Below are 25,294 nucleotides of genomic sequence, written 5' to 3'. Positions count from 1 at the left end.
AAATAATTAAGTTGCATCAAGCTACAAAGCCCTGATGCTGATAGGGCTGTTGGGAACAGCATCTCAAAGCTTCTAAACCAGAGAATTAATCCATTTGTTCCGATATGTTGGACAGACATTTTAGGCAGGTCTACCACCAAGCTGTCTTTGGCAAAATGTAGCCTCATTTGCATTGCCATTTTCAAAAGGAAGTAAACTGCTGTAGAAATACATTTTGAGTGTAGATATTTATAATACTGAGGTAGAGGTAAAAAGACAAGAAAACCTTGCACCTTCGACGTGCCAGCCCCATGGCTTCAGTCCAGTAGGAAGAAAAAACTTCATACATAAAATATGTACAGGACCTTACTCTGCTCTTCGTTATTCCCACATAAATCAGGAATGTCTCTAACTAAAGGAATTCTATAGGGATATAGACCAGATATAAAGAAAACCAGTACAGGTCCAAGATATATTTGAAATAAGCTGTATTTTATCTATATATAGATATAAAAATAATATTTATATTACATACGTATTTTTTCATATATATACACACACACCAAAATATATATATATGGTGTTGGATTTTAAAATAGCTTTCTCAGAATTAGTCCCTTTAGTGCAGTAGGAAAAATATTGCTAATATCAGCTTGAATGTGTTGAGCACAAGTTATTCCCTCATAAGGCTTATTTGCCCTTGTTAACTTCGATACGAATTTACAGTTTGGCCATCTTTTTACCCACAAGTCATGTCATATACACTGAATTGCCCTAGCTGTGTAGGCAAGCACGATCACCTCCCCTTTATTTTTATTGAAACACAAAGCTGTCCTATATTACTGAGTTGAGGAGGTCATATTTTTCAAGTAAATATTTAAAGTCATATGAGTTATATTTGATAGGAAAATTTGCAGCTTTTGGAAAGAAAGTGGGGTTGAAATCAAAACCAATAAACTTTCAAGTTTTAATGCTCTATTTGCTTGAAAAAAAAACAAGTTTGGGTTTTCCAAATATATATAGATTTCATAAAAAGTACATGCAAACTTTCTTGCCTTTATTTATCTATTTATCTATTTTTAAATGAGTAACTTCGGTAATGTAGCTTTAGATTCCCTCTCAAAAGCTTCCTCACATCAGGGTTATCTGGCCATTATAATTGGAACTCCCTTCTAAACATCAGCTTGCATTTTCACTGGTAACAAAGTTAAATTGGAAAATACCTTTGCTGAGGACAGTTAGAGCATTGAAGAACATACTGCTCAGGGGATGGCTAATGTTTCATATTTAACAGCCTCAAATGTAGAGAACAGCATTATTATTGTTATAAACCCTCCAAATAGGAAATTAATTTTTTTCAAAGCAAATTAGGCAAAAACTTTAGAGGAAAGATATCACTGTGCCTTCATGCCCCTTCTGCTTCAGGTATATGAATATAAAACAAAAAATGGATCCAGTAGCTCTGAACTTATTACCTGCCAAAAAATAATATCACAGCAGATTTCTTCTCAAAGTAGTCTGTTACAACACGTATTGAACCTTCCACACAGGAGTTCTGAGACCAAGCTAGGGAACTTGATCATTTATAACGATAATTGGAATCTTGAAAACTTACAAGTTTAGTTGGTTGTAAGGTGCAGCCAAGTTCGTAATAAGGGTCATAGCAATGCTGGTATGCTTGTTTCATCACTTTTGAAAATGGTTGGAAAAAATTCAAACCCAGCCATTTATTAGCTGAGTTAATTTTGTTTTCAGTCAAGATGGACTGCTCTCTAATGATTCGCTCTGAAATATATATATATATATATATATATCTTACTAAAAAAGAAAGGAAAATTAGCATGGATTTATCTTTGTGACTGATTTCTTGGAAACTCTTGAGATTAACATACTCAATTAGAAATCCAAAAAGCGAGGAGTCAAACATGGATTAAAGCTGATGAGACTAGCCTATAAGCAATTCTGACAATTTCTTCACACAACATGGGATTGAAATATGGAATAAACTGTCAACAGCAGCAATATAAACTAGGAGCTGTAAATCAGCTGAGAAGGAATTAGGACGCATTTAAAAAAATACAGTGCATCTATAACCACTATCTAGACAACTATCCCTCACGATATCCTTGTCTCTAAACAGGAGAGACATGGATTTAACATACAGACTACTCTGTGGGTAAGGACTTGGCTGGATGGTCGCACCCAAAGAGTTGCGGTCCACAACTCAACGTCCATGTGGAGATCAGTGACAGGTGGTGTTCCTCAGGGGTCAGTGTTGGGACCAGCGCTGTTTAACATCTTTGTTGGTGACACGGACAGTGAAATTGAGTGCACCCTCAGCAATTTAGAAGGAGTGACGGCTTTAAACTAAAAAAGGGTATATTTAGAGTAGGTTTTAGTAAGAAATCCTTCACTCAGGGTGGTAAGGCCCTGGCACAGGCTGCCCAGAGAAGCTGTGGATGCCCCATCCCTGGAGGTGTTCAAGGCCAGGCTGGATGGGGCTTTGGGCAACCTGGTCTGGTGGGAGGTGTCCCTGCCCATACCAAGGGGGGATTGGAATTAGATGATCTTTCAGGTCCATTCCGACCCAAACCATTCTGTGATTCTATGAATTCTGGATTAGGTTGGCAGCTGCATTTTCTGGTATTTGAAGAAGTCTGTCAGGCTATTTCCAAGATCTGTTTTATGTAACTACTGCTACTAAAGAATGCTTTTTTGAATTGGAGCCTATGAACAGTTTTTCAGTGGGTGGGAAAGGGATAATGTTCTGTGTTGCTCCAGGTTTTCTACTTCTGTGTGTTAAACCCGTGTACAAGGCTGAAACAGCCCAAGAAGAAAAAAAAAAAGTACACAAGACCTGTTTCCTGTTTTTCCTAAAATTACAAAGGGAGGTAGTACTGAGTCTCACATGTATTGCTACTCAGTGTGTCTATCACTGTGCTTTCCAGGCCTAAAAGTTCGATACTACAGCTTACACAGATTTTCTGCACTTTTAAAATTGATTGATATTACCCAAGCTGGAAGGTTTGGATTCCTTTCTTTCTACAGGCTTCAAAAAACAAACAAACAAGAACAAGAAAAACAAACCCCACTTGCTGATAAAATTCAGTTGTCTACCTACCCATACATATAGTAATACAATAACACTTCTGCTCCAGACAGGTGGAGATTGTATGGCACATGTGGCAGTCCTATACTACTCCCTGTGACCCCTGAGCATCCTTAAATGCATCTAAATGGACACCAACCACAAAGGTTTCTTCTAGGCACCTAAATTTACACCTGCCATCTATCTTAAGGACACCGAGTCCCACTTTTTGTGTATCTGAAAGAACCTGTCCGTAACAAATCAATTACTTACTAGGGATATGATGCATTTGTGAGAATTCAAAAAGCCCTATTTTAAAATTGTTACACAAATTGAAGTCATGCACATCCCTATTTCGTTTCATCAGGATACAGAATTGTGATAAGCTTACACAACAACCTAGTATAAGCGCATGGAAATAATGACTATTAAATGCCTACCCAAGTATTTTAACAGGCAACTGAATAATTTGAATGCATAATCATGACAAGACAACTAGCTGCCTGTATTACTGTTACCCTTGTTTAGGAATTTTACAGGCAGATGTTCTTAATCTTAGCCTAACACTGGGGGAAAATACTGCACTGTTAACTTTTAACAAAGTTGATTTTTATGACAACAGTTACTGTACTTCAGTCCTCAACTCATTCCAAAAATCCCCATGCTTAGGGTTTTCTATTGTCTGGCTATACCCTTAGAGATGCAAAGCCAATTGGAAACAGAAGGCAAAGGGATCTAGGTAGAAGTCAGATTATATAAATCAGGGAATAAGCATACAGAAGTGTTAGAGCTGTATATTTTTTAGTATCACATCAGATACGCTTATTTCTGCATGCCATTTGGATAATAGGGCCAGAATCCCCATGCCTACGTGCTGTATTTTTAAAAAATGTGTTTCACAAAGCATGAAAACAAGAAAAACAGGAGGATGAAGCAGGCCGAAAAGATCTCATGCAGCAACATTTCAAATGCACTTTCACAGCTTGTTCTATCAGCCAGTCTGAAGTGGTGACCACTATGAGCGTGTAGAGCACTTCACAGCTCTCGTAATCAGACTTTGTTGGACTCACAAAGTCACCACTTATTTAAAAGCAGGTCTGCCTATGCATTGTGTTTACTTGGAATTTTTGGAAGATTTGAAAACTCAGCTCTAAAAGAGAAACTATGATCACAGTGTTTTGTTCTCTAATACATGTATCTTGTTCAATACTGCTCGTGTATAAGTTAAGACCTTACCTCTAAGCCTCCATAAAGAAGCATCTTTCAAATCTAGGCTTACAATTTATCTCTGGATGCTTAAGGCAGAAAAGAAAATAATCCAGCTGCAACTTACGTGCACCATACACTCCCCCTCCCACTTTCCATTCAATTCTGTCTCTGTTCTAGTTGAGTCTCATGGCCCTGCACTGCCAGACCTTGACACAGGGACTTTTTTTTTCCCTGCAATATATAAAGCAAGGGCATTCCATTCTTAAGCAGGTTTCAGATGAACAACATGCTCCAGTGAAGTATTGATCACTTCTTTCCTGCACACCCTCTGTTGACCTAAAAGCTATCTTCCACGCTACTGTTTCCCCAGAACCATTCCCAAATGCCTTGAACTCTTACCTGATATTTCTGATATCGCCTTTGATCTTGCTGTGTTTCTACTCCTCCAAGCATGACATGAAAGCAACATTCCTGTATTGTTTTACATTTGAAATGAGCTATATTTCAAAGCTCTGATGTCATCAGGACAACTTTATATCATCTCCAGTGAAATATATCTGCTCAACAGATGTGAAACAGATCTTTTGTTTCACTACTCAGTTTAAAGCCAGAAACATAAATAATTGAATGAGATGGTGTTTTGTAATGATGCCCAGGTATTTGCCTGTCAAGTCTTAAAAAGCCAAAACCTTACTGTTGACCTCCTGGTTTAAAGCTGATTCTGAACAACCGTCAATCCAACAGTTTTAGTGCACATGACTCCTGCAGCCACACATGGAAATATAGGAATTAAAACCAAAAAGGGGGCTTTATATTTGCATTTTATCCCTGTAGGCATCTTGTTAACTTTCTAAATAGATTCCCTTACCAGGGTGAGGAGGTGGAAGCTCGGTGGGTGGAAGGCTTGGTCCACAGGACCCACCGCATCCTCCACCAGTACAGAGACCCACCAGTACATGCCTCTTTTGTTTTTAATTTGTATTAGATTGAGACTCATATTTTCTAAAAAGTGAGTGGGCAAATTAAGAGAATGTCAGGAGGACAACGATGAAGAAATGCAAAGGGGAAGAGAGAAAAGGTTGGACAAAGGAGAGCAATATGAAGTTTCCAGCTGTTATGCCAGGCCAAAATCTTCTCCAATTTGACTGTCACTACTTCTCCACAAGTGTCAAAATTCACCTTTTAAAAAATATGTTTAAAAAATAAGAAAGCCAATACTAAGAAGACAACACTAAATCAAACAAGGGAAAATGCAATCTTACCTCCATTTCCCCTGTAATCCCAGACCACAAGGCCTGCCTTCTGTTATTATTTCTCTAGCTGCATGAAATTGTCCCGATGCAGACACACATTTTAGTTATTGTCAAGGTAGCTGAAAATATAGTTTATGGAGGCCCTCATGTCTCCACAAAGAAGCAACCATTGCCAGAAGGTAAAAACCAGCCTTAACCTAGGAGCATCTCTTAACAGTAAAGCCCATGATATCAGTCACCTGCTCAACTTTAATCTACTCTTGAACATACACATACATCTCTGCAACTTTTTTGTCCAGACATTTTTCTGTCCGCTGAAGATTGAGTACCATCATTTATTTCTCTCTATGATATTTGTAAAGCCTCAAGGAAAAAAAAGTTATGATGAGTCCCAGTGCTTCACTGCTGCAAAGTTCATTTACATAAGTCTGACTACAGTTATTCCTCAGGTGTTAAAGCTTCATGGAAATAGAACAGATACAGTAACAAAGGTATAACTGACAGTCTGTCATATTGACCGAAGTGCTTTTTGATTCAACTCTATAAATATTTACTCGGTACAATCCTTTAGAAGATTAACTTAGAATGTAGTTCAAGTTCAAACCCCCGTTTCATTACAATGCTAAAAGAATATTCCCTGTACACCACACATCAAAGCAGGACGTACAGGTAAATATTAAGCTTGTCCATAGTACTGGGAAGCAATCAGGAACATACTATATTCAGACACAACAGCACAATAGCGCTGGGCACTGAGCTGCTATTCCCTCGAGTTGAAGGCTGGATTCCCTCGTGGCGCTTCTTTCACGAGAAGCACTCCGTACCACAAATTGATCAGCCCTCCTGAGCCTCATGGCAGAAATACAAAACAACTCAGCTTTATTTATGTAAAGCTAAGAAGGGAATTAGAGACCTCTTCCCTCATTCCCCCAGACCTCTATGGCATTTCTTCAGTTTCCAGTCAATTCAGCTAGTTTTATAGTTTTAGAGGTGAAGTTCCTTCAAGCCAGAAATAAAGCCGTCTCACCACAGGAACTACAAACAAATTGAGCTCTTCCCATTGCTGGGGGCCTAAAAGATTTCTTCTTTCTGTTGCTCTCTTTCCCATAAGCCTTAAACTTGCTCCCAGCTTCTACACACAGAGGAGTTACCGGGGTGTGGGGCTGAAGCGAGTCGTGCATTTTGTAGTGCTCAAGCTTTGGATGGAACTGACTCCCACTCTTACGTGTGGAAGTCAAGAGACCCAGAAGCTCATGTGCCTCAGTACCACATGTGGACAGAACTGAACACAAGCTAACACAGCACAGAGAATGTTTGACCACATTCTCAGAGCAGATTTGCATCCTACGCATTTTACAGCAACTTCTTTGGCTAATAAAATCACTCCCTATAGCAAGACGATTAAACTACCTCAGACTGGAGGCTCCAGAGGCCTTCACGTCTCTTCAACCCCTTGCACAGCTTCTGACACAGTAGGATATAGTTTAGTTAAATAACATTCGATGCAGGACTTTTAATGTATTTGTCAGACCATAGTAAATAAAACAAAAACATACTATGTTGTGATATGAGTGAAACAGGTTTTTCAAAACTAATTTTCAAAGGCAGAAAATAATTTCAGAAGGAAAATGCCAATTTTGAAGCTGCTAAGCATTTTCTGGACAATTCAGGAAAACAATATTACCCATGCTCAATAAAAAACACTAGACAAGTTCTTTTTACTTGTATTTCTCTTGCACAGTAACGAACACCATTGTCATCAACAACACTTGAAAGCCTTTACTAGAAACTGTGAGTTACTATCAGCCAAAATCAAGTTAAGGACTATTTCAGACAGTTAAACAACTCAAACCTTAGTTATCATTGAAACTGTGGTAAATTTGCCTCAGAGCTGTAAAGGTGGCCTCTGCAGTAGGGTAAGAACACACCTGTGAAATCTCAGGAATGCGGATCTAAATCTGGCAGAAAATCTGGCTAAAGAAGTGGAATACAAACAAGAATTGGATGCTTAAAATATAGAAAAACCAACTCCTCACATTATTTTTACAAATCCAGAACTACATGTATACCACACAACCATCCTGTGCTCACTCACCACAGCAACCTGCCATTATTTTGACAGCACAGTTTAATCTGTATTGAAATTGTAACAGTAGAGATTAGAACTAATTCAGAAACAGTTAACAGAGGAAAAAATGAAGGAGTTAATGGAGAATATCTGTTCTCTAAGAGCCTAACACCATGCATAAAAGATGATTGGACCCTGAGGGAGTCAGATATACACACACTGACCATGATATGATTCACTGAATAGTAAAACATTACTTAGCCACTATCTGCTATAATCTACATAACTGGCTGCCTAATTATAAGTGTTTTAATTTTCTTACTATTAACCTCATTCATGCCTGCTTAATTCGAGGAAGAAATAGAAAAATGAATATATACACACATGGAAACATGTAAATAAAACTTCAGTGAACAGTGCAGAATTCGCTTTACCAGCAAACTTTACCAATAGTATTTTTTGCCTATTTTATTATTTGCCTGAGTGAGTTCCTTCCAATTCTTTTAAACAAACTTTTGATTTAACTTTATCCTCAAATTCAAGTTTTATAAATATAAACGCTATTTAATAATTCAAGTGTTTCCATGAATACAAAGAAACTTTCAGTAAGACCACTTACACAGCAGGGATAAACCTTCTCCTTGACATCTCATATCCAAGGCTTCACTGTACCAAAGCCTTCACTTTTCCTTTTGCAAAGGCTAAATGATTCAAGTGTACTAACTTGAAAACTGTTTCCTTTCCCACATTAAGTTGTTAAATATCAAAACAGATGTCAGTCCTTTTAGCTCAATCCATTTGGATAACATTTTCCTTTTAGAAAAAACAACTTGAGGAGTAAGCACTGCTAAAGCCCATCCCTTTAGTTACTCCTACCTCAATAATATACAAAACCACATTCTTGTAGAAGCAGTATAGTATGCACTTGGTAACTCGGTTGTAACTCCAAGCTCCATGGACCAACAACAGCTTCTCCAAGTAGGAAAACTGAAAGAAAGAAAACAAGTTTTTACATATATGAAGAACAGTTTAAAAGAAAAGAAAAGGTTAGAGTAACCTCTCCACCAAAACGTTCAGATAGCTATGAAAGCTGTTCAAGTGCAATATTTAAATATTTTAGCAAAATGCTGGTGATGACAAATAATATTTACAGAAAGTCTTTTTTTGCAGCAAAACCTTAGAAACATTCAAAGTGGTCTTCACTGGCTTTAAACAGCAAGAAGTTGTCAATTACTATTAACATCCTAATAGTAAAATCAGGCAAGGTTAACATAATATAGCCATGTAAATTAAATAGAAATCTAAACTCTTAATTTCCTGGTCAAAGTTCACTGTATGAGGGCTTACAACATTCAGGACATGAATTTCCTTCCTCCTTGTTAAATTAACGGTCTCAAATTAGAACTGCCTTGAGCTGAAATACAACGTGCAAAGGAAAACAACTGCAAAATAGATGTATGCAATCTCTTATGGAGAACAAACACTTAATTTATCGGCCCACTAAATGTATTCAATCACATTATAGAAAGCACCTAAAATGTTTTACAAAGAAGTAGCATATGCCCAAAAGGACAAGTAAATGAATCTAGTGGCTGTAAAAACAGATACTTTATGTTAGTCTGAACCACAGATACAGCTCAATTCAGCTTCTTCAGAATTCAGCGATTTTGAAAATGGATTTAATTTTTTTGGTTGGTTGGTGGGTTTTTTTTGTTTGTTTTTGTTTTTTTTTCCCCCTCTCAGAAGCAGTCTCACAATGCAACCTAGGAAATGCATAATTTTCTAGTCTTGGCTTCATCAGGAAACCTTTTTATGGCCTGCAGCATTCTTCTTTTGTACAGAGGGCTCAAACCAGGGACTAGATTCACCATTCAGCATGTGTGTACCTGAAGGGCTGTTGTACACTAATGTGAGACCATTATTTGCTTGGCTTCTTTTTCCATGAGGGGAATAAAAATTGACTTACTAAATGTAGAGTATAGCTCAGTTATTTTAACCAAAACCTACTTGAAACTTTCAAAGCTACAATAATGAATTAGGACTGTCATGAGAGAGCTCTGCTCCCATGATTTCCAGCACTGAAGTCACTGAACCACAAATCCTGTAAGAACAGCCTTTCTGACATGCATCAGCAACTCGGATTTGTTAGGTTATGCTAGCAAGAAAGAGGGAGAGAAAATAAAAGTGAACCAAACCTCACGGTTCAGCTTCAGTCCAGCTTGAACCAGGACTGAAAGCGGGGCACTCACGAGGCAGTAGTTAACCTACTAGCTATCTACTGCCTCAGTTAATATGCACCACTACTGACCTTTACACAAAATTCGCTGACAAAACACATCAGCAGTGATGGGAACCTTCCCACTACATCCTGACATGTCACCCCAAACACCTGTAGAGAACAGATGCACCCTAAAAATTCTCTGCTGACTCTAAATAGTGACCGTCTTGGATGTGGTTCTCTTTGCAGTTCAAGGCCAGAGGAGAAATCTTAGCATTAATAACTCTGTAGTGTGTACACTCATGAAAATGAATGCACTACGGAGCACAGCATGTTAGTAACCTAAATAACGTAGTTCTAAGCCTGTATACACTGTGAAGAGTCCTGCTAGGAGGTAGCAAGAAATTGAATTTGTTTTGATGCTGATGATTGAACCAGTGCAAATGCACAGCTCCTGGCATACTCTAGTGACTGTGGGGACAGGGCTCTTCTAAGATACTTCACTTGTTCAGGCACTGCTGCATTTATGGATTTTAAAAGCAGAACAAAACACAAACATTCATCTAAGAAAGAACTTTTGCCTAGCTAACGCTCTCTAGACAGCAGACGCTCTCTGGATTAAGATGATAAAGCTTTTTACTGGAGAAAAAGTTATTCTGTTCAATTCTACTACTGTCTCTCCAAGCAGTTAGGCCGTTTGATTTGGGAATTCTCTAAAAATGGATCACTGGTGCAATATCAGTTCAAGGGAAAAGGATGATTCAAACAGATGCTCCTTGCACCTGTGGAAGCTATTTGGAGCAGAGTCAGACGCAAGCTGCCTTTTTATTTTTGTTTGGTTTATGCTTTGATTCCCCCTGGAATCCTGAATGAGTCTATACAGAGACTTTTTCTTCCATAAGTGCCTACACTTCTGGCACTACTGTATTTGAAATACCATTTGAACATGAGATGCTACACTATAGTGGTTATTTTAAATTACTCAATAAGAACATACTTTGCCTTCAAGGCATGCACACACAGTAACAATTCAGTGGGAGTTGTATGTCTTCGTTGAAAGAAATATACCCCACGGAGATCAAGTTTTTCTTTTAAACACTTTCTTGAAACATTCCCATATACTACTAGTCCTTTTTATGAGAGGAATTATTTTATATCTTTTCTAACTAGCATAAACCTTTTCTGAATCATTAAAAAAGATACAGTTTCATAGTGTTTTACTAATTTTTGAAAGTTTAAATTCTGTACTAGTGCAATCAGCTTCTATTTCGGATCGAACTAAGAAGATTCATTGCTATTGTCAGTAACTCCCAGTCAGGATATAAACCAAGAGCAACTTATTTCCCACATGCCAACATTAAGTCCAAATGCATGTTTTGTTGTTGTTTTGGTTGGTTGGTTTTTGTTTTGCTTTCATTTTCGTAATTCAGAAGCAATACATGAATACAAAGGGACTTCAGATTTAATGTTACTGCAACTAATGCAGAAGAAATTAAGTGTAGGACATGCTTTTTGTCCCTCTGCAGACAAAATTCTCACTGCTTATGCTTACTTATTAAAATAGAAGTAATAAATTATCTGAGGAAGTAAAAGTAAAGAGTATTTGATTAAGTTCTACAGCAGAAACAATGTATAGTCTACAGAAGTTAAAAACAACAAAATGATTGTGAGATATCAAAGACTATGACTATGACAGTTCCTATAATGCTGCATATTCGGAATAAACTGTTTATGACAGAATGAGCCCTTGATGAAACAGCCTAAAATTTTCAAGGTAAGTTTGGTGGAAGGTGTTAGTTATTCAAGCCTGGAATCCGATGTGCTTCATCTGACTGCAGAACGCAAAACAGCAGCAATACAAGACTGACACTTTGCTTCACAGCAGGGTTAACACATCAACAGTTCTGTCTAAATAATAAAATTATCCATACCTTTTCAAAACCTCACCTTATACTGGAATTACAAGAAGGTATCATTTCATATCAATTGGTAAAGCAAATCTGCCTACACCCTGGCAGAAGGGAACATTAGCTGATGCTCACATATCACTGAAGAGACAGTTCATCATCTCTGCTTTCTGTCAGCTCCCATCTGTTCTTGCCCTGTGATCAGTCTCAAACACGTGGCACAGGGAACCTTAGCTACAAACAGTATTCAGAAGATGTCTGGCAACTGAAGTATGTCCTTCCTTTCTTATGCTTTGTTTAAAGTCTTTATTCTACACCTTGGTCTCTTAACTGAAAATAAAAAGGCTTGTCTTTAGGTCTTCTATTTTACTCTCCTCTTTAGCTTGAGTAATCAGTGCAGAATTTTACAAGACAGTTTGGGAGCACTCTTCAAAATAATGCACCTAAAATTAAAATGCTGTCCAACTCCTCAGGACTGTGAACAATTTTTGGATACATCATGGGGGTGGGGGAAATAAAAAAGGAAAACACAACCTCTAAATAAGAATTTCCAAACAAACTCTTACACACCTGTTTGGAATGCCTATTCACGGTAAGGGAAAAGAACTTGAACACAGGAGATACAGTTACACTTAAAAGCACGTCAACATAAGTATGACAAAGTGCTTCTCCTCAATTATTGAACAGCCAAGCCACTGCACAGCTGGCAGGAACAAACTGAAGCTTTGAGGGAGGACAGAGCTTTGTCATGAAGAATACAGAAGTCAGAACAATGGATCCCGAAAATACATCCCAGGTATCTGTTTTAGATGCTGCCATGAAAAGAAAAAGAGCAGAGATTCTCCTAGCTTGAAGGCTAGGAGAAGCCATCGAGCACTACATGGGGGCTCTGACAGCAGGGTATGGCAGTTGTAGTTTTTTGCCTCTGACCTGTGCAATAGCATAATCCGAGCAATTGGTTGCCTGCATGCCCTCGTTGCCACTGATCCCGACTCCGACATGAGCTGTCTGGATCATTCCCACATCGTTGGCACCATCCCCAATGGCAAGTGTTATGGCATTCACATGTTTCTTTACCATGTCTACTATTTCAGACTTCTGTAGAGGAGATACTCTGAAAAGGAAAGAAAAATGTGTCAGTTTCTCACATGCTGAGTTATGTGCCTTTTCCAAAAGGACAGCTGTCATCTACATTTAGAAATAATCAAAGGGCAGTTGCTGGATTTTTTTTTTAATTCAACAGCTAAGCTTCAGAACCTGTGCCAAACCATTTCAGAAAGAGAAAGCATCTTTAAAAATAATTTTGTATTTGCATAAAATATGAGGATGTTATGATTAAAAAAAGACCAAGCAGACATGAAAGCCTTTCAAGCTTTTCTTCTGTCCCTCAGCCCCACCTGATACACTTTGGTGTACACCAGTGGTATTACACTGGGAACACTGGAGAAGGGAGTTTCATCTTCAGCTACCATGTTTAATGATTAACATTGCAGGCTTCCCTACCTGCTGCCAGCACTGCATCTCCATCCAGCCGGAAGAAAACCACGAATATTTAGAGAACAAATCAATCTGAAGCATTTTCAGTTGCTGGGCAAACATGCTGTAGGCTTACCTTATTCCCTCTTTCAGCTCATTTCCCCCCTTGCAAACCCTTTCTTTCACCCTTAGACTACCCAGTTTAGACCAGAAAGAGTAAGGCCTACTTCCATATGTTGCATACGTCCTGTGTGCTGGTGCCACCTGGGCTTACTCAAACCCAATTCCAAACCAAAAGACTGACACCAAAACACCTGAACACTTTCATCAGATTTTTTTGGTAGTTATTTTAACCTGATCCTTTCCACATTTTATATCAGTTTCAGTTTAATAAAAATTCACGGAATTTAATGGAGTTAAACTAACCTAAACCAGGGAGAAATGGAAAATATACGCAGGACTAAGTTACGAAATTGGATGAGACACCCAAAATGCTTTCTTCATGACAAGGGGGATCAGGTTACCAAATCATATGAGGTATTCTGGAAATACCTACATGTAAATTAAATATTTCCATTCTAAGCCCATCTGTACAAACAACTTTAATTCCTTTCCCCTTCAGTTTTAGTTAAAGTTCTAAATTATTTTATATTCCCTTAAATGAAGCTTTAGAGAAACCTTCTCCACATCAAATCAGCCAAATAACACTCAACAAAAAGAATATAACTGATATCTGAAAGCTTTACTATGAAAATGGGGGGAGAAGGGGGAGCTTGGGGAATGGGAGAGACAGAAGCTTTTTACAGGGCTTTTTTTTTTTTCCAGGGTCTAGATCCTGTGGGAGCAACTTGTACAGCCTTTTAATATGCCTGGCTGGATTACTGGTGATCTAAAAAAGCAACGTCCTCTCAGTATTGTTTTGTGCTGACTACCTCTTAAGATGAGACTTGATAAGCAACCAAGGGGGGGGAAGTTTCCAAGAAAAAATTGTTGGACTCACAATTCACATGTGAACTAAAACACCTGAAAAGTCTAGCAGCTGTCCTGCTCCTAAAAGCTGAAAAAGGGAAAAGTGGAGTGGGCCATAAAATTTCCTTAATACAATTGGATAGATCTATTAAGCACTCAGATGCCTGGCAGCAAAAGCAGCACTGGGCTCCGTAGGGGCCCAGTCACGACACCCCCACAAAACCCCAACACACCAACTGACCTAGAAGCATGAAGCGTGCCCGTTTATAATTATAAAGCAGCTCTGAATGCCCTCTGCATCAGACTCTAACTTCTCGTATACATACACGCACGCACACACCCTCCCAATCTTCACATAATAAAATAGCAAAGCACGGAGCAGGGAGTCGGCAAGGACTTCAAACCATAAAATGAGTGCTCCAGAGGGACGGGATTCACGAGTGTGCAGGCCCTCAGTTACCAGCCCCAGGGGCACCTCTGGTGCAGGGGGCCACATGCCTTGGCAGACCCCGCGTGTAATTATTTCACTGCGGCTGAGCGCTGGGCCTATCTGCTGACTGCCTTCTCCAAGACAAAAATCTCTCAGAAGGCCTGTTGGCTTTCATTTAGTTTTCCGTTGTATGGCAATAGAAATAGCTAAGAAATATCCTGATTTTAAATACGCTTCAATTAGCAGGGGTATGGTTAAATATATATATATATATATATATATATATATATTGTGAGCAGTGTGAGCAGTATCTGTGATTTTGTAACTAAACTAGCAGCTTGTCTACAGAAAGTTTGGACATAACCAGGATGGGGCGGAGAAGCTTGGGCTTGTTCTCAAGCAGCTGGGCTGTGGCATGGAGCCTGCATTTGCCCTGTGCCTGCAGTGTATGGGTGGGCCTTCGGACTTTAAATGGACTTCGCCCTTAGAAGCTGGTGAAGGGCCTGGAGCACAAGTCCTGCGAGGAGCGGCTGAGGGCACTGGGGTGGTTTGGTCTGGAGAAGAGGAGGCTCAGGGGAGACCTTATTGCTCTCTACAGCTACCTGAAAGGAAGGTGTGGGGAGCTGGGGGTCGGCCTCTTCTCACAGGTAACTAGTGATAGGACTAGAGGGAATGGCCTCAAGTTGTGCCAGGGGAGGTTCAGGTTGGAAATGAGGAGACATTTCTTCTCAGAAAGGGCAATCAGGCACTGGGACGGGTTGCCCAGGGAGGTGGTGGCATCACCGTCCCTGGGGGTGTTCAAGGAGAGGTTGGACGTGGTGCTTAGGGACATGGGTTAGTGGGTGACATTGGTGGCAGGGGGATGGTTGGACCAGATGATGTTGGAGGACTTTTCCAACCTTAATGATTCTACGAATCTGTGATTAGTGACCACTAGTTGTCAAATCAATTGAATGCCCAAATACAAGTTTATGAACTATCACCTAATGGACACATGAGCATGCTTTTCCCATCTAGACCAGATGAAGCTAAACGTACCCACAGTCAAATAACACCCACAGGTAGAAACTAACATCTTCATATACCTAATACAAAAATGGCTAAATGAGCTGCAGTGAAAACTAGATATATGCTTTAAGCACAAAAAATCTCTTTGCATTTGATATAAAATTAAATCTAAGAGAAGATTTCTAAGAGAAGATTTCAGCACAAGGAGTTCCTTGATTATAGTTATTTAATCTAAATTGAAGTTCGATAATAACTATCCTCTTTACCCTGCCTCCCTGCACTCCTCCACAGCCCCCTTCCATCAAGTCCATCCCCAAAGCGCCGAGAACACATTTTGCTGCACACAGCATTACGGCTACAAAAGCTGCAAATTGAGATGGCTCCTGATTTCCTGAGGGGTTTTACACCCCTCCCACCTCCCTCTCAGCTTCCAAACCTCTTCTGTACTCCTTGTAATCTATTTGGTCCCACCACGCTGCGCGAGGCGACATTAATCCCCTCAGCACGATGATCAGAGCTGCAGTTCGTTTCCCCCCAGTCTATGGGCTCTCTACATGAGGAAGTGGAAGATTAAGCGCAGGACACTATTAACCTGAAGCTTCCCCCAGGTGATAGCTTGGGAGGGGAGGAGGATCAGCCAAGTTTACAAAGATTCCTGGACAAATGAGTAAGTTCAAAGTAAAAAGCACTAGGAAAGATCCAGCTACTTTGGAGAAAAATTTTGCAGCGACACACAGCTATGGGTAATTCTCATTTGGGTGGAACATCCCTGGCTTTCACTGCAGAGCTTAATGCAGCAGTATCAGGATGTAAGCCTTGCCTGGATATATACCCAAATAAGAATTAAGATGTGAGCAAAACATCAGCTGCATCAAAATCTTGTGCTTACTCAGGCGCTAATCAAGTGGTCAGCCAGCAGCGCCTCTTAAAAAGCTTCTTAGAGCAAAACTTTAGAGGGTTCGCTGGAAAAGTTTACACATAAGTTATTTTTATTGTCTCTACCCTAAAGTATCTTTAAAAAGTATCTTTACAGTATCTTTAAAAACAGAAATGATCAACATAGCCTAGGCCAATTCTCTCTTCTAAGCATATTCCTGGGAGGAAAATAAAAAGTCAGAGCTCAGATACCATTACAGTGACAGGATCAAGTCCTGAGGTTCCTGCTCAAACCGCTTCCCAGCAAATCTGCACGTAAGCTCTTCAGGCTGCAGAGAGCTGCGTTCAGGACTGTGCCTTTAGAAAGTTTTTAGTATACAACGTTTGGTTGTACAATATAAAGTGTTCAACGGAGATGGAAGGGGTGCATGAAGTCAGGTGTCAGCCACACAGGAGGTCTGCTGTGTGACCACCACTGGGATCCTCAGGCTCAAAGCTGTCTTTATCAGGTATCTTTAATGGATTAATACAGAAAGCAGTTTCCTGAATGAGATGACTGGTGCGTAAATGCCACGTTACCTCCCCCATAATGGGATGGGTGGAGGCAACAGAGGGCCCAAAGCCCTGTGCCTTGGGAAGAAGTTGCGGGAGACACAGCCCAGAGCCAGGGACCTTCAAAAAGATGTGCATCTGATTATCCTCGAATCATTTAAATCCATAACAAAACTGGAAGGAGATACAGGTAAGTAGTTTTCAGGCAATGTGCTTCAATATTTTTACTATCACTAAATGCTTTTGTTCAAGTCCCTCTATTACTTGAGAAAGCAGCACAGGGCACTGAGCAGTGACACAGCCGGTGCCCACAGAGCAATGCTAAGTGCCTTCTGCAGATCAGCTCCCGACAGTTTTAAACCTTCAGTTTGCAGTTCATAGAATCACTAAGGTTGGAAAAGACTACCCTTTCTGAGAAGCAGTGGCTTCTTCAGCCTGGATAGACACATCCATGAGCAAGCTTCTTATATGACACGTCTTGCCTGTTTAGAAAAATGCTCTACTCAGCATTTCGCTAGAAGATTTGCTCGGGTTTGCTTTAAGAGACTTGAAGCACAGGTGAAGGATTTTCCAGTTCTATTTTTTTCACTAGGAATACATGTGGGACAACCAAAGCAATTCAAAAATTCCTAACAGATCTGTCGTCTTTCATTGAGAGATGACATCGAAAAATGAAGTGAAGATATCTTCAAAAATAAATATTTTACGGAGAAGCCCATTTTGGTAACAGTATTTTTAAAAACTTGATTGTTTCCAAACCACAGATGAAAAATAAATGTAGTCTCAATATTAATTGAGGTTATCGACTGTATATAGAAAACATTATCAATAAAGAACAAGGTTAAATAATTTATAAGAGATGAGCTTATAATCAGACCACGTTACAAGGCCATCTGCCCTCCCTGTACATCTGCCCACCTGAGCAAGGCACAGCTTGGTACTTGTTCTCCCTCTCCTCTGCTCCCTCTACACCTTTTTTTTCCCCCCTTAAACCAAGGGAGCCTGGAGCATTTCTATTGCAAACTGCATACGTCTCCCACCCCTAATTCAATGAAAGGTATTCTTTTAAGACATTCTTACTCGAACAGATAATGTTAATTTGTGAAAAAAAAAAGAAAAAAGGGGAAAGCAACGAAGGAAACTGTTTCAAGTACTACCTCCTGCTTCCACGCTGTAACAGGGATTAAACACAGACATTAATGTCTTTAACATGAAACATTAATTTGATATTCTGCTTCCTTGAATTACCTCGTTAATGCAACACAAGAGGCTCTCAAGAGCCTACCTTTATTGCAGCGAGCATGATTTTACCCTGTTCTATCGTAAAATGCACCAGTACTTCAAAATGCTCAGTGATCTCATCTTCAGAGAAGGCAGAGATGGGACACAGCCCAGAAAAAGCTGAGAGCTATCAATAACACTGACATTTAAGTATATGCACTGATCCTCAGAAAGAGGAGCAAGGTAAATTAAAGCACCACTAAGAGTAGCATTCAGAAAGCAAGGAATGTTACCGTGACATCATACTTAGCGGCTTTTAATTAGACTTTGATTTCTTCTGACACACACCGGTGTGCAGACTTCAACCACGTGTCATCCAAGCGAGGGCTGGTCTTGAATCACGTCCACAAGACTCTGAGACATCGTGCACAGACTTGAAACAGTAATGAAGGAAAGCACGCACACGTCGTGTTGACTCAAAACGTGCCTTACGCTGAATGCTTTTCATTTACCAAGCACTTCAAATCTACTTCGCCTGCTGACATCCAGGTTTCCCAGGGACTGGCTCTGGTGCAGTACTTACAGCTCTGGAGACAGCACTAAGTGAACTGATGGATAGCCTGATGTTCATAAAAAGCACCAAAGGAATTCATCTGCCTAGGTGTAAGTGCCTCCAACGGAGACATCTCTATCTGCTGCTCATGGCACACTCCTTTTATAGTCAGTGGAGAAAAATAGGCACTTGTGGAGTGCAATCCATCTGGCCTGCTTCAGACATGTACTTTAAGGGCACAGTTCATTTTCTCTTACAAGCTGCCCGTTCTCTCTCCACCTAGGTAAAGGGGCTGAAGCTGACTAGCTCACACCAAAATGCCTGCTACAGACCGGATGAAACCCATCTTACATTACTGCAGTGCTAAATACTCCCCAGGTACAGGAGCTTTTCCCCTCTTGAATGCTTGTTTGGCAAGGTCGAACACCCACTTGGTCCCTCCACAGGCACCTGGCGTTGAACAAATTGACCTATGATGCCCTCCTTCCCTTCTCTTGCAATTCCTACTTCCTCACTTTAATTCCTGCTCTTGCCAATTCTTTCCCACGGTATTTTCCTGGCCCAAGATCTTCTGAAGAAACAATTGAATGCGTTATCAAACCTCTACCAGCTTTTGTAAAAAAATCCACAGCTTCATCCCTTTTTGTCATTCCAGCTGTGACTGCATTTCTCCACACCCTGCTCATTTTTCCTGAGCAGACCATCCTCCAAACTGCCTTCACTGATGCAAATTTATCATACTGATTTCAAGACTATTTGCAAACATAAAAAACGTTCTATATTATATTTTACTTACCAGGAGTCTCTTTTCATCTTGTTTTAACTACAAAAAAAGTCTTCCTTCATACTTGACTTTCTGAGCAAGTATTAACTCAAAATTTCAGGCTATGCAGAACAATTTTTTAATGTTTTAATGCTTAGAATAACTCTATACATCACAACGCACGCTCACACTTCTGCATACATGCTTATAGAACACTTTGCAATTCTTTTTAATTTACCAGGTACCAAACAGTTCCTTCTGCTTCACTTTAGGAATAATAGAAATGTCTTCTTTAAGATAAATCTGTCTCGATAATTATAAAGCCACTGAATCATGCACAGCCTTCTGAAGAGGAAGGCTCAAATTCTTTTATTACCTTTTTATCACAAAACCAAAGATGTTTGTTCTCAATATATACATTCCCTTTTCAATATCACTGGAGAATTCCCCACTTGCATTCCATTATCTCTGCAATTCATTTGTCACTCGCGGTTGCCACTGAAGTGATCTCCACAGGGCAAGGACTATGAAATAATCTCCTTATAAACTGGATTCAGTGTATTTAGCAGTGTGATATAATACACGGTGCCCGAGCGAACGCAGGGTTAAGTTTCAAGTCAGCATCTTTGTGCTCTTTGATATCGCTCCTGCCTGTTTCCATCTCGCTTGCTGTTCCCCCAGCCTGTAAAGCAGGGACAAAGATAAAACATGAAAAACCTACTTTGGAAAACGAAGCGTTTGGAAAGTGATGAGTTGGCATAAACACGGTGTTGAATGGGAAACTGTTTTGCATTTTTAACTATAACGGTCGCTAGTGGCAAAAGCTATAATAGGTTTTTTAAGTGAAACTAATGTATCAAATTAATTTTGAGCTTCCCTCACCCCAAGCTGATTAAGGCACTTTCATTTCCATGCTAATCAGGCTGAGCAGTTCATATGCAGGAGAGAAATCTCTCTTTTCCTAATGACAGAGCAAAAAAAATTCATTCTGAAGCATACAGACGAGCGCCTTCATAACCTCAAGCGCACGCACGGGGAGAGCGCATGCGTTTCACCCAGCACGGCTGCTTACAGAGTTTTGAAACACTCGGTGACATTCAGCGACAACGGAGACTGTGGCAATTAATGAGCACTTCAGCCCATTGAGAGGGATTGTGCCCTGCGGTGAAGCCAGCCTAAATGGGGAGAGCCACACTGGGCACCTGCCTCTAGGACCAGCAGAGGAGCCCTGTTAGCCCCAACCGTTACTGCTGCACACCTCTGCTTCTCCCAGTACCAACCTTACACCTGAGAAATAAACCCTGAACACTGGTGGGGGAGGAAGATGAAGTGCGACGTAGCTATTAGATTTGAGATCTCTTTCTGACAGCTTCATTTCTTCCTTCTGATTTCAAGTAACTCAGCATGACTCATTTTCCTTCCCCTCTGAAAAAAAGTCACCTGGAATTTAAAATGATAACACAAAAATGATCAACTTGCAACTCCGTACTACTTTTCAAAGTCAGAGGATCTCTGAATGGCTGCTCCTGGAAGAGACTGATGGAGTCTCAAGCAGGTTGCCTTACCCAGTAATCATCGTGAGAGGGCTGTAGCGTAACAGAATATCGTGCTGAGGGGTCACTAACCACAATGAAAACACCACCCATTTAAGAAAAGTGAGACTTTCAGTTTCAGAATTACCAGTACACCTCAGAGGTCAGAATGCTGCTGTACCCGTGAAAAAAGACGATGGTCCCTCCTGCCCCCAATTCTTTTCATGACAACACTGAAGTCCAAGGTATTTCCCACCCTTCCCTGCAGTCAAGCCCCTATTTAACAAGAACAAAAGTCAAGTCTGAAGCTTGAAGTCAAGTCCCCAAACCCTTAAGCATTAGAAAAGAAGTGAATTTCCAATTTTCAAAGCTCTCAACAGCTAGGGAAGTTGAGCACCAGTGTGTGCACACCAAGATTAAAAAAAAAAAATCATGCCACTTTTAGACAGAAAAGATACTGACACCTGGAAGTCTGACTGGAACCAGCGCCCTTTTATTTCTCCGTCTTGGTAAACTATTAAATCTGCACTCTGTTCAAAGGCAGGTTAAGTATTAACTTCAAGAAAACTATTCAAAGCATGCTTACTATGTGTGAGGGTGTTCAAACACTGGAACAGGCTTCCTAGCAAGGTGGTTGATGCCCCGTGCCTGTCTGTGCTCAACAGGGATTTGGACAGTGCCCTGAAGAACACGCTTCAACTTTTTGTTAGCCCCGCAGTTGTCAGGCAGTTGGACTTGATCTTTGAGGACCCTTCCAAACGAACTATTCTTCACTACTCCACGATGAAGCAGGGAAGGTAAAGAGAAAAAAAGAATTAATATTCCAGAGCGAAGTCAGATTAACTGGAAGCATTAGAACACATTACCTACGGTAGAAAAGTTCTTTCGTTGTGCGCAGTCGTTAACTATACAAGTTAATATGACCAAATTTACACCAAGAAAGTTTAGTGATAGTATCTCTGCCAATGGCCGGTCACTAACGTTGCCGTATTTCTGGGAGACACATGCCCCACTAACACACTGTTTCGATGCATGACTGTCCTAGCAAGGACAAGGTGCCCTGTGCAGAGGCATCCCCGTGCCAGGGGATGGATGCTACCGTCTGGGAACTCTTCCAGGACACTAGGGCAATGCTCCTCCAGGACCTCTGGATCCATCACCTCCAGCTTGCCACAGTTCTCTCTTCCTCAGTGATGAAGTTTTTCCTGCAGTCGTATCTGCTTTCTCACAAAACTGAGCATCTTTACATGTTTCCAACATATTCACATCTCAGGGAACGTTTCAGAAATCAGGTTTAAGATGGAGAATCACTGTTGTTTGTGAACCAAGCAGCTATGAATAGCAGCTACTTATGTAGCAGCAAAACAGAAAAGACAGCAGGGCGAACATAGCACACATTGGTCCCCTGCACCCCTCATTTTGAAGCTCCTTTCAAACCTGAGGACTCCACTGCAAAGGAGAACGCATGGAACTGATAGCCCACACCTCGGGTGTCACACGGGGCACCAGCACACGACCTGCTTTAACACAAGGGTAAAAGCCTAGCAAGCCTCACCTGCCTCTGTTTTTTCCAGACTTGCACTGACTTCTGGATTATGCTTGTGGAATTATGCTGCTTTTTAAAGATTCAAGCTGGCCACCTCGCTATTATTAAAAGAAATCTTCAGGGATTTTGAGAAAAATGTATCAAAGAAACTGCTGTTCTCATTTCCTGAATGCGTCTCAAATCTCAGAGCCGATTTTCATTTGTACATATGATTTTTAGTTTTAGTCTCACCCGTGTTTCTGACCTACCAGTACAGACAGAGGTCCAGGAGCACAGAACAGTCAAGAAAGCACAAGTATTTTGATTAAAAACCCGAACTAGGCCAACAATTTTGCTTCTTAAGTTAGACTGCAGTGCAGTACAGAACTAGGAGCCAGGTCTTCAAGATGTCAAACCTTTGCACCTTTATAAAAAGGCCACAAAATGCTGCAGTTAGTGCTAAGTAACAGATGCCAGGATACATTGTCCCTTTCACCACCCCTTTTACTTAAGGAGAATAAAACCAGATACCTGAACAGACATCACGAGGAGTTTTAGAGCAGGACAGAGAGGGTAGGTACATTTTAAAAAGTTAACCTGCTGGAAGCAGGCAGCAGGATATTGCCTGAAGGAGCTTCTTTCCTGGAGTTAAGGAACCAGCTTTGACAACTTTCAGCTGACATTATAATGAGCCCTTTTCTATTAACTTGTGCTCTTCTAAGGGGAAATGCTGGGCAACTGAGAGGCAGCACAAACTACCAGCCCATTACCAGGAGCAGAGGACAGGAGGTTTCCTGCACGTTCATTTTTATACCAGACTGGTCAAGAATAAAAGAGGATAGTTTCCTCTCACTGCTACAGCGATTTTAAGCACTGGACTGATTCAGACCATTAGTGCCACAGTAACACTGAACTGGAGGAAGTCCAGCTTATTAGTGCCGATGGAAGTGAAGCATCAGACAGAGCTACCTTATTATTGCTAAGGTAAAACGCGCATGGCCTGGGCTACTACCGAAAGAGGTAAGTGAGCCAGACCATATGAAACAGCTCCTTAAAAAGTTACCTGGGAAAACCTGGGGGGGAAGAACTGCTAGGAGTTGAACTGTATTCACAGATACTCTTCGTGACTCAAACAAGATTTAAAGGTAGAAAACCTATGAGAAAAAGAAATGACTTCCCAATGCTGAAAATATTCATGACCTATAGGCAGCAGGAAAGGTGCTTTTGTGAATGAGACAGAATACTTCTCCACATATACCAGAATATATCTGTACGGGTAAGCAGATGCTTTCTTTTTTAAACCCAGCCACGAAAAGTAAGTCAGCTCACAGTGCTTTCTGACTAAGAAAGGCTTTAGTAGAGCCTATACTCATCTGATGATTATAAAATGGCTTTTGTAGCAGCATGCACTGTTTTTTTTTTCCTTCCCCCCCTCCTTTTTTTTTAACGTTACATGCTAAGACTTGGGCTTTACGCAGTTCATGTAAATCTGTCTACTGTATGTCAGATTGAGTTCATGTATTTAACATCGACAAAATTCAAAACAGCAACTCATTTTCTAAATAGAACACAGTGAGAAAAGTGCCGCAGCCATCAGACCATCAGTAATCGAGGTAAAAGGCGAGCTCATTAAATATGACCGCTTCTGTACTCATGGCAACTGGAAAGCTCTTGAGATAAGTTGCAGAAGCTGAACACAGAACTGGTAACGTGAAAAGCTCTGATGTCTGAAAGATTCAGCAGACGTACAGCACTTTCTCTGAGCTCCTGCTAACTTTGCAACTTAAAACTACAATGCAGGTTACAAGGCACACTAAACCACATACTATATTTTAGACTCTGAGCCAAAAAGAGCCAAAGGGAAGGGAGGAGGAGAAGAGGAAATATGCAACAATAGGCTAGAGACTGATCGCAAATGTCCAAAAATCCGAGGTGCTGATTCTTTTGATGACAATTGAGTATGGGAATTCACAGGGTCTACGTGGTGCAGATTGTAGGCTAACTGCAGACAAAGGCAGCTGTCTTGCTGGGCTGCCAATGCGCATCTTCAGGGCACTAAATTTTCCTTAAAGTAAGTTTTGAAAGGCAACTTCACCTTCTCTACATCCGTACAATTCTCTCCATCCCTGCCACAGCATTTCACTTTCTCCTAATAGGGTCAGTAGCATTGCTAGACGTTTGCTGGCAGGGATGTGCAAGGCATAGTCAAGGGTTTCTACTGCAAAATTCCAGGAGGGCTCAGCAACTTCGAACATTAAAGTATCAAAACACTCAGTTCATGAAAATAGAAAGATATTACATGAGCAGCTCTCCCATGGGTATAATGGAAAAACATCAAGATTACAGTCTACAAATAGCCTTACAGTCACTCTTGATCATGACTAAAAATCAAAGCTAACACTTCAGATTAAAAATCTTTAAAAACAGATTGAATGCCAAAAAAAGTAAATTACTAAATCTTAGACGTAAAAGAAAAAATAAAAAACTACGTGGAACAAAAAATCTGCTTAGTCTCTAAATGCATTTGGCTCTAATTGTACTGTAGATTCCCTGTTGCTTAATTTTTTAGGAATACAGCTTTTTGTTCTCATTTACACTTTTCATCCCCAGCACAAACAACCCAAACACAAGCCAACATGCTGGAACAGGGCAAAGCAATTAGCCCAA

The 25,294-nt window shown here is 40.4% G+C and overlaps 1 protein-coding gene across 10 annotated transcripts in view; it reads right to left on the bottom strand.

Moving 5' to 3' along the window:
• ATP8A2 (ATPase phospholipid transporting 8A2) overlaps positions 1-25,294 on the bottom strand; it is a 323,970-nt gene that overhangs the window by 136,594 nt on the left and 162,082 nt on the right. For all 10 annotated transcript variants that reach the window (XM_083816134.1, XM_083816139.1, XM_083816136.1 and 7 more), the window contains 2 exons: positions 12,653-12,836; positions 8,474-8,584 (listed from right to left, as the gene is read on the bottom strand). In XM_083816134.1, the coding sequence (XP_083672260.1) occupies positions 8,474-8,584; positions 12,653-12,836 (295 nt within the window). The remainder of the gene's footprint in view (positions 1-8,473; positions 8,585-12,652; positions 12,837-25,294) is intronic.

Source organism: Anser anser (assembly GCF_964211835.1).
Source record: "Anser anser genome assembly, chromosome: 1".
NCBI classification, from domain to species: domain Eukaryota; kingdom Metazoa; phylum Chordata; class Aves; order Anseriformes; family Anatidae; genus Anser; species Anser anser.
This window is presented reverse-complemented; position numbering and strand designations above follow the sequence as displayed.